Below are 11252 nucleotides of genomic sequence, written 5' to 3'. Positions count from 1 at the left end.
TAACAGAGGGAAGAATTACAAACCCAATAAGAATTTGTGCCTGTTTTCTGGTCATCGCTTAATATGAAGTAATAGGTCATTAGCAAAATACCAGACGTGGTTGGGGAAAAGCAGGACTGGAGTCTAGGCTAGTACAATGTTTAAACCATCGTCACAAACCACGACCGTTTTACGGCACCATTCTTAACGAGCCGGTCCCTACTCGAAGTGTAGCGGAAGAAATAACAGTTCTGGTTTGCGAGAATGGTTCAAAAATGCTACATGTATAAGAAAACAAGCAAGAGATTTGTACATCATTGTTGCATTTATATGTAAAGTATGCTTGAATCAGAGGCACTGATCACATCATACTTTTACAATGTATATAATGAGAAGGATGAATATATATAGTATTAATGTAGATGGAGACTCATCATGTAATATAATAACAGAATTCACTTTTAGTTTACTCTAATACTGATAACCAATTCCATCTTTTCATTGAACACAGATATATAATGACATCAGTGAAGTGCTGAAATGAACTTTGATGAATGGGTCGGAAATAGGAAGTGATTATAATGAATGTAATGAAATAGTCATTGTAGCAGCTTAATTGAAAGGGGATGATGATGCACTAGACTGATAATAGCATTTTGTGCATATTTCTCTTCAATCTCCCTAGTCTCAATACCTGACTATCATCACCATGGTGACGGCTGCAAAGATGGAGTAGTTAGCTATGCACCATAAGGTTTCTCAGTGAAGTTCACTGTTAACATATGTAAGGTCACATGAGGTCATGTGAAAAGAATGGCTTGAGTCAAAAACAGTAAGTGCACTGAAACACAGTAAATAGGGTTGGGAAATGAAGTAATTGGATCGTTGGACAGCAAATGAGTTAACATTCAGCAAGAATGGAAAACAGTGGATTGATTGTGCAATACAAAATGTATGCACATATTTGTATTCAAGCTAGGGATTGAGGGGGTCAGGGCTGGGTTAGGAATAGGATTTGATATGTCTACAGCAGCCGGCAATGGATGGACTCTGTTCTACATTTTTACCTTACATGTACATACAGTAACAGCAATGAAGAAAGGTTGTATAGCACTGTTGACAAGAATCTGAATTCTAGGTACCTGCAATAGCATTTTACCTCCTGTAGAGGGTCAAAATAAACAAGAAGGGCAACTTATTTTCATAGTAATGCATGTGAAGCATGTGGAGCAGAAATTATGGTGTCGACCAAGAAATCAAATGTTCATTATTTTCATGGTGTGCCTAGACAGTAATATTCTATTTCAGGTACCGAAAATTACATGTGGTTTTTATATGCTATTTTGCTATGCATGAATGTTTACAAAACCCACGTTGATACTTTTGTTCCCAATACATTCATTCGTTCCTTACATGTAAAGGCAGGGAAAATACCAAAGACATAACAGGCCTTGTCACTATGAGTGGAAGCTGAGTAGTGATGAAACTCTATTTGTTTGTTCTGAATGCTTTCTGGCTGATTGAAGGAAAATATTACTGAATAATAAAATGATTATACCTGTGCAAGCTTAATTTATGGAAAAGTGGGGAAAATATTGAAGATTTGGAATATTTTGACTCATATTTCATCATCACTGAACCAGTGACATGTCGTACATGTAAGCCACAAGACCCCCTAAGCTGTTCATTTTTTTAGATAAATCTGACAGATTAGAGTCGACGTCTATTCTTCATCATATTTTAATATTGTATGAGTCAACTTCTATACAATGAGATTAAGTGCATGAGAAGTTATAGAGGTAAGCTCTAGTGTTCAACGGTCACATGGGTGTCACATAAGACCCTTCCAGCCTCCTCTGAGAAGTTCCATATTTATTCTGGACCATATGCAAGGTATAGCTTAGAGTACAATACATATTTCTATCCTGAAATATCAAATTGGAAGAGTTGAAATTTGTACCATGTGTCAGTGTGCGTGCGTGAATGAGAAATGTCACCAGGATATACTATACATGTTACATGTTAAATATCATAATCGCTGCATTCATCAAAATAACCCATCAGTTTCACATCCTGGAATACCAAAACCCGCTTTACAGTACAAAGTAATGATTTACTAGCAAATTACATCTTCTGTTCAGGAACTGAGTTAAATGATGCATATATACAAAATCCTGCTTAGTTGGTATAATCTGATTTTGCTGCATTAGTTTAATTCATTTTGGAACCAACTACATTAAAGAGTACCACACTAAGTCCCCATAAAAGACTGTCTCTGTTATTGTGATCTGTGTTTGAAGCAATGTATTCAATCTAGTAGTAATCAAAAAATTTGAATGTCTGGCAAGAGCTAGTATTAGATGAAAATGTAGTCTGAGTCTGGAATTCACAAGGACCTTTCCTATCACTTGCACTTTGCCTTTACATAACAGAGCATAAACTCCATGTTTACACTGTGTTTGGCCCCAAACTTTTAATAAGTGGCTATCTACTCATAGCTTTATCCCTACTTAATATTTATGCTATGTTCATCAGGTATGTAGCTATTAATACCACCAATGCACAAACTGGACATGGCCATACAATGCTTGTATTCAGTCATGAATATATGTACATACTCACACATTTTTGGAGTACTACCATAATAGCACAAAAATTTACCTACCTACAAGTCATCTTAGGAATGTTTATGAGTTTATTTATTTTGACAATGAATATTTTTTTTCTGTTTATAATATTTGAGAATGATATGATGGTATTATATCAAATAAAGAATCCAAATATTTCTTGAATAATATTTTCATATTCCAAGTTATGAAAAATTACTGCAAAACAAAATATTTTGATTTTTGGTGCAATACTACAGTACAGATCCCATGTCAGCCATTTTGAATGGTATATGTACATTTTGGAAAATGAAGTCTTAACTCTATCACAAGTAACTCCAATGTTGAATGTTGAATGTTGAATGTTGAATGTTGAATCAAGATGCTTTTGAAATTACACAAGGATGGTATGTTTACATTTTGGAAAATGAAGTCTTAACTTTATCAGGAGTAACTCCAATGTTGAATGTTGAATCAAGATGCTTTCAAATTCACACAAAAAGAGAAAACTTACAACTGTTGTTCAGTTGTGATGCTGACATTACTTACAGGAAGCAACCACTATAAACTAATAGCAAATATACATTACATGGATATTAGTTTAGAATTGGTTCTATATCAAATGACTGTGAATTAGTTTCAAGTATCAGAGAAGCAAGTAAAGAGAATTCATCTTTACTAGTCTTACAACATATAAAGTTCTGGTAGCATTAATAGCGAGATTTCCCATTTGGTGATAATATTCCATATTTTTTTGTTCAACTTGACTCGTGCATGGCATAATGTTTGTGTATACTAGTATATACTCTGGTCGTTCTATGTCACGACAACGTGTGTCTACATCACTGATTCTACTGTGTTCGAATTATGAATCAAAACATTCAAACCTGCCAATACTTCACACCGATTTTTCTTTGATATACTGCTGCTGGTGTAACTAAGTTTATTCTCCAATATTTTTCTTCATTCAGCCGAAAAATTACTCTATTTATCTAGCAACTAGTAGGGACAAATACTTCTTAGGTCACTCATATTTTCCTTGGCTGAATGAAGGAAAATATTAGGGTATAAAATTTAAATATTTCATAGAAAACAGTTCAATCCTAAACAAATATACTGTTTCACCTGTCAAATGAATTGTCAGTGGTTAATAATAATAATAATAATAATATATTTATTGCCATTGTGCATCATTTAAAAAGAATACACTAGGAATATGTTGCGATGTCGCTCAGAACAAACAATCTACAATCCATACAAGACAACACCAAAACTACCGACATGACACAAGAGTAAAACTGTTAAAACTGTTAAAACTATGCAAGTTAATTAAAAGATTATCATGACAGTGACTGAACTGCGCGTGGGAAGAAACTGTTGCTAAAACGTACCGACCTGACTTTTAAGGATCGATAGCGGTGGCCAGAAGGGAGCAACTGAAAAAGTTCATTTGTTTTGTGTGTCTCTTATTATACCACTGGGCTATCGGCTGAATCTACAACTCCACTTGCACTTGTCCACTATAAAGTATAATAGTGAATCACTAGTACAAAAAAAAATAATAAGTCTAAAACATCCAGACAGTGGTTTGATATGTAACTACTTGATTGCTATCCCATATTGGAGCCTAGTACATATGAGGAAACAATAACATTTTTCAGGTTATACAATCAGACTGTAGTGATCAATTATCCTATAGTCATACATGTAGCTTCAGTTAGTAAGACAGGCTGATGTGAATGACTATAGCAGAGTCACAGATTCAGCTAGAAGACAGGCTATTGGAAATGTACATGACATATTAGAATGTCACACGAGACTGGTATAATATGAGTTTCTGCATGTACTGTGGAATTCAATATCAAACAGGGGAAGTACCTATATTTGTATAGCCACAGTTTGTACGTTGAACTACGAACAAGTACATTTGGTTGTTGGTACAGACAAGAGATATTTTCTTTATCTACGGTACTTGTGACGGTACTTGTGACGGCTGTATGAATCTAATATATAATCTAATCTAATATCTGTCACAGTATTGATTGGCAAAATATTTAGGTGAATGAAAAATGCTAGTGAACACACCACACTGTCCCAATTATGAATACAACACAACAGGACTTTTAAAGATATCAATGCTTCCTAGCATGAATGGCATGACCTTTGCCCTTTGACACCAAAATGGTGGAAACATGCCAAACATTTTTTAATACATGAAAGTTTCATTAAAATCTTTCCTTAGGCCTGAATTCTTTTCAACAACAAAAATGTTCTCATTAAACAAAAATTGTACAATATAACAAGGTGTGTGCTTTTTGTCACAATTATAGTAAAGACTCGAGGGCAAATTTTGCGAGGGAAATGAACAGGTATTTGTATATATATCCTTGGGCTTCATACCAAGTAGTCAATGCCTAAGGTGTTTTATTTCTAAAAGTTAAGTACGGCATACACACAAAAAACATCTTTAAATCTGTAATATGGTTAAATATCCTGATAAACATTCCACAAAAAATACCTTGACATCTTACAAATTCTCAACAATGAATTTTTCTATGTACTCATGTAATGAATTTATGACGGGTATACTTGGACAAAAGTAGGACACTGACAATGAAGTAAGTTTGCTATGCTAATAAAAGGTGGACATATCTTTCTCACCTTAACAGCAACTTGTATCTTGGTGTTAAAGAATAGAATGTGCTAGCTGTTTTCAAATCTTAGAACGGAAAAGTTAAACTTGAATCTCTGTGTTTTAGAACAGTGTGTGTTAGCTGTTTTCAAATCTTAGAATGGAAAATTTAAACTTGTATCTTGGTGTTATAGAATAGAATGTGTTAGCTGTTTTCAAATCTTAGAACGGAAAAGTTAAACTTGAATCTCGGTGTTTTAGAAAATAGAATGTGTTAGCAGTTTTCAAATCTTAGAACAGAAAAGTTAAATTGTACATAATATTTACTTTATATGACAGGAAGATTGTGGCGTGAGATACCATGAAGATTTCTGATAATACATGTATACTTTGATATAATCTATTTTGGATACTCGATGTGTTAAAAAAGTGTAAGAAACATACTCATCAGCACACAGCATTTTTGTTCGTCATATCTAGTGATGAAAAAGATTGACAGACAAAACTAACACAACATAATTAGTTTCATGATTGTAGCCTAAATTTTGCACTGGGTCGTGTTCCCACCTACCTTCATGACTTGCCTCCCAGTCGAAGGTCGGTATTTGAAACTCATATTCCATGCACACAAATTAACCACTGTAGAATTTCCTTTCGGGGTAGATTAACCTCCGATGACCTCCCCAACAGTACATTACTAGACAAGCACTGAATGTTCAACAACTTATAGGTTTTAGCAAGTAGAGGTGGTCGTAGTGGACAATGCTGACTACAGTTACTGTTTGTATACTTAATACAATGGCGTACCCCATTCTTTGACACCTTGAATAATTTACACCGCTTGACCTTTGCTTTAAGGTGTTGCCCACAACTTTTGTTGGGTTCCCACTGTCAAAGGCTTTGCATTTGTCAAACAATACACAGGTGCATTCAGTACATGAACAAGTGACATAATTATTTTTATTCCTACCAGCAATGAACACATATTTAAAGATATTTATGAACGCCGAAGACAAAGAAATGAACAAAGTCACCTTTTGAATGACATACAATAATATGCAACAATAAGTAAAACAAATACTGCTTGCGGTATATAGTAAATGTAGGGTACAATGTACAAAAAAGCCTGGCATGGCATAGCCACTATTCATGCTGACTAAAAGGTTCTAATCCTATTCTTGATAACTCTTAGGAGTTGCCGTTAACATCTGGAGAAACTAGTAAAACTGAGGGAGAAATGTAGTAAAACTGACACATTTCCCTAATACACTGTGACAGTGACTTTGACAGGGTACCTACATGTATGTACAATGACTGGGGGAATTCAGGTAAATATTCTAGTGTCTTTATAGCATACACATCATTCTCAAGGCCTACTAAGGTAACATATAATTGATATGTAAAGTTTCAAAATTTATGAGATTGTAATTCAAGTATCTCTCTGCCTTACCTTTTCTCTATCATCAGCTACATCATATACTTGATCATCTGGATCAAGAATTCCTCCGTCACTTAGATTTTCAAGACTTCGGACGTTTACCCAATAGTCAGGTGGCTGTAGGATTTAACAAAAAATAAAACTTTACAACTTTGCTTAATTAACGATACAGCCACAAAAAAAAATGAAGAAATATGTACAATTTCTGGAAAGAAAACCATCACCCTGGAATAAGAAAGGACACATTACACTTGTGGCTGGACAATACACTTCTTCACTTACATACAACTAACCAAACACTCGGAACCAAAAACCAAATCGGAAGGACGAATGATATATGGTTTATTTGCCTTGGCAGCATTTCCATTAAAGTTCAAAGAGTGCACCAAGCATATGTTATCATTTTTACTGCATTGCCTTAGAATTTTGGTTTTGCTGGTGTGTGGTTAATATTGAATTTCTCTTGTCAACATCACCTATGGGTTAATAACTCTATGAAATTCAGATTTTTGTACATGTACCACTGTAATGTGAGACAGTTATCTTCTCTAATTTAAGCAATCATGTAACAGAACTCCAAGATGTATGACATGTGGTATACATGAAAGCTAACTGCACAAGCACTCGCTGTGATCTCTTACTAGGCTGTAGCGCTTGAAAATGCTAAGAATACGTGTATAAATATCCTCATATGTTAAGGGGTTCCATTATTATATTAGACATGACAAATTTTGTAAAAATATAACGATGCATTCATTATTTTGTGTACTTTTGTCTACTACCCCCATCCCTCACCCCATACCATTAATTTCATGAAATTTTAATATGCTAGCCAGGAGAAAATATGTAATCATGCAATCTGCACAATACATGACTTGATACACGTGTACATCATATACATGTACTATGACTTCCTGGCTGTGTTCTTTATGAAAAGCTATACAGTATTAACAGCTATAAAACTCACTTGACATACATGTAGTCCCATAGAATAGTAATAGTCCCCTACAATATTGGTCAAGGGAAACATAACATGACCTTACATGTACTGTTGAAAGAATCTCTACTATCAAATGTAATGTCAGGTGTGAATGTTTACATCCAGGGGGTTTACATACACAATGGTGTCAGGTGTGAACTGAATGTTTACATACATAATCGTCTTATCACTGGTATCACAGGGAAGTATACACTTTCAGTTATTTCATAGTGGAGGTGGGTGACAATGAAAATTACAATCTATAATCATAGTGGAGGTGTGGTGTGTATGCATATTATATGTGTGTGCGTGCACGTGTGTGTACATGTATGTGTGTGTGCACATATCGCGCCTGATGTGTGCGTGCATGTGTACATATATGCACATGTTCTTGACTGTACATTTTGTATTTTACAATCATATCCCATGTCCATTGGGACTTTTAACAGCAATGATAACTTTTAATTTCTGTCAATACAACCATAGCATTAATAAATAAGTGATAATTCTGTTTTAGCTCTACCTGTCCATCATCCATAGTTTTGGTGACTTAACATTGGTCAAATACATCTATGCCCAGCTCTATGTAGTGGTCGCTATATAGAAGGAGACAAGCTTTATGTCTACAACATTACAAACTTCTTACTTAACAAAGTGCAAAAGCTACATGTACATGTAGGCTGGTCTAAATGTCTGATACTGTGACATCATTGATATCCAGTGTAAACATTCACACTATTACAAACATTGAATGTGTAAGAACACATCCTATAAACTAAACAATAGTCAATACAGTGTTTTTGCTAAGGTTAGGGAACCCCAATAACAGGAAGGAAGAAACCTGATAAAACTGGCATAGTTTTCCATACATTATACCATAATATTGGTAGGGAACCCTGGTAAAATGACAGGTGAACTCAGGTAGATTTTACCTACTTACTACCCTAACAAAAGCGCTGATAATATAATGACAAACAACTGATCTGACAGGAATTACATGAAAAACAGTCTGAACATGTAGTTAAGGCATCGACATAAATAAAATATGTTTTTAGTGCACTATTGAGTTGAGAAAAGAAAAGAAAAACTTGATTATACCTTGAGGAAAACCTTGACAAAACAGGAACCCATTGTAACTACCAAGAGTATTGTTACAAGTGTAGAGTTGTAGCCACCACAGACATAGAAATTAGCACTACCATCAGATACTGAATTCACCACAAAACTGATCTATAAACCAGACTTTAACTGGCCTCATACAACCCAACCTAAATCTGATTGTTTCTCTGCTAATCACTATGCGCAGGCTTCCATTGTTACAATCTGATATCACTTTAAGTATTTTCTGTAACCATTTATCAACATATCAAATGGAAAACAACCTCAATAATCTAAGTATAGAGATCACATAAACAGTCATCTGTTACATAGTAGGATAAAAGTGAAGTGATTTAGAAAACAAAATCTTCAGGCATGATTATATATTACATTATCATGTAATGGTGGAATTTTTATACTCGCTTGACAAGTGTTGGATGATGTTCATATTTTGTAATCAAAGGAAGAGCTGGGCAAACATGTAGTTTTGACAATATTAGATGGAAAATATTACTATGGAGCTGCTGTGTCAGTGTGTTGATAACAAAGATGTTTTTTTTGTAATGGAATGATGGAAAAGTCAGATAGCATCACATAGTGAGGGCAGATTTGTATCATAAAATACAAAGCACCTGAAAGTGTAGATGATTATCAGATTCATCATGCTGTCATGGGGACAAGGATGATGATGTAAAAACTGTAACCATGGAAACACCTATAATTTGAATATAGAAGTACTTAAGTCTTGAAGTGCATAATGGTCACATTTCACATATTTAATGACACAATATGTACAAATTGAGTGTTTTGGTCTCAGACATTTATTCCATATTCACAGTAAATGATCTTCATTGCTATTACACTGCCATTTCTAGACTCTCGCTATCATTACACTGCCATTTCTAGACTCTCGCTATCATTACACTGCCATTTCTAGACTCTCGCTATCATTACACGGCCATTTCTAGACTGTCGCTATCATTACACTGCCATTTCTAGACTCTCGCTATCATTACACTGCCATTTCTAGACTCTCGCTATCATTACACGGTCATTTCTAGACTCTCGCTATCATTACACTGCCATTTCTAGACTCTCGCTATCATTACACTGCCATTTCTAGACTCTCGCTATCATTACACTGCCATTTCTAGACTCTCGCTATCATTACACTGCCATTTCTAGACTCTCGCTATCATTACACGGCCATTTCTAGACTCTCGCTATCATTACACTGCCATTTCTAGACTCTCGCTATCATTACACGGCCATTTCTAGACTCTCGCTATCATTACACTGCCATTTCTAGACTCTCGCTATCATTACACTGCCATTTCTAGACTCTCGCTATCATTACACGGCCATTTCTAGACTCTCGCTATCATTACACTGCCATTTCTAGACTCTCCCTATCATTACACTGCCATTTCTAGACTCTCGCTATCATTACACGGCCATTTCTAGACTCTCGCTATCATTACACTGCCATTTCTAGACTCTCCCTATCATTACACTGCCATTTCTAGACTCTCGCTATCATTACACGGCCATTTCTAGACTCTCGCTATCATTACACTGCCATTTCTAGACTCTCCCTATCATTACACTGCCATTTCTAGACTCTCGCTATCATTACACTGCCATTTCTAGACTCTCGCTATCATTACACTGCCATTTCTAGACTCTCGCTATCATTACACTGCCATTTCTAGACTCTGTTCAGTGCTTTATGGCCTCAAACTCTCATACATTTGTAGTTTAAAACTGCACTAGCTGTAAATAGGGTGATAATTTTTTGGTCAGACAACTAGCAATACATTCAATGAAAATTGTTACAATTACTACCAAAATTAGACATTGTATATTTCAATTAGCGGTCCATTTTATGGGAGTAGTAGTAGTATAGTATTACGCTGAAATCATTATCTATTTGGGAGCTGATTTTAGGGTGTGGATAACAGAAATATGCAAATCAGATCATTAGCATATGTCTATCTTCATGTACTTGCTGGTATTTCAGACATAACTATTACTTTCTGGTATTCAAATCCAGTGAGACAACAACAACTATGATCTAATAGTCAGCTGAATTCAAAGGAAACAAGACTCCAAAGGTCTGACCTGTGATATAATCTCATGTCCACAATGTACAGCTTAAAACTTAAATGCTTTCTTTCCGCCCAAGTCAAATTTAATACGAAATATCACCTTTCACATTGCTAAAAACACTACCATGTTGTGATTTTTTCAATCCAACACAATTTTCTTGGTATTTCTTGTGCTTAGTCTAGTTGGCATATGTTAGGTTCGATTTTCTATGATATATCTCTCTCTCCACATTATTGTCAAATAAACATGATCTACCAAAAATCTAGCTATATCTCCTGCTGGGGAAAGGGTGAACAGCACATTTTAAGAGTAATTCATCACATATGGACAGACGTCAGTAATTGGTTATTTCATTCAGTTTACTACAAAATCCACCTCCAGTCTTATATTATATGTAAGTTAAATAAGAAT

General features: G+C 35.0%; 1 protein-coding gene across 1 annotated transcript in view; it reads right to left on the bottom strand.

The window, feature by feature from the left end:
• The window catches only part of LOC144433968 (partitioning defective 3 homolog), a 77628-nt gene that overhangs the window by 56671 nt on the left and 9705 nt on the right, over positions 1-11252 (bottom strand). The window contains exon 2 of the mRNA XM_078122388.1: positions 6668-6772. Coding sequence (XP_077978514.1) covers positions 6668-6772 — 105 coding nt within the window. The remainder of the gene's footprint in view (positions 1-6667; positions 6773-11252) is intronic.

Source organism: Glandiceps talaboti, chromosome 4, assembly GCF_964340395.1.
Source record: "Glandiceps talaboti chromosome 4, keGlaTala1.1, whole genome shotgun sequence".
Taxonomy (NCBI): Eukaryota; Metazoa; Hemichordata; class Enteropneusta; family Spengelidae; genus Glandiceps; species Glandiceps talaboti.
Note: the sequence above shows the minus strand (reverse complement) of the source record. Positions and strands in the feature narration are given on the sequence as shown.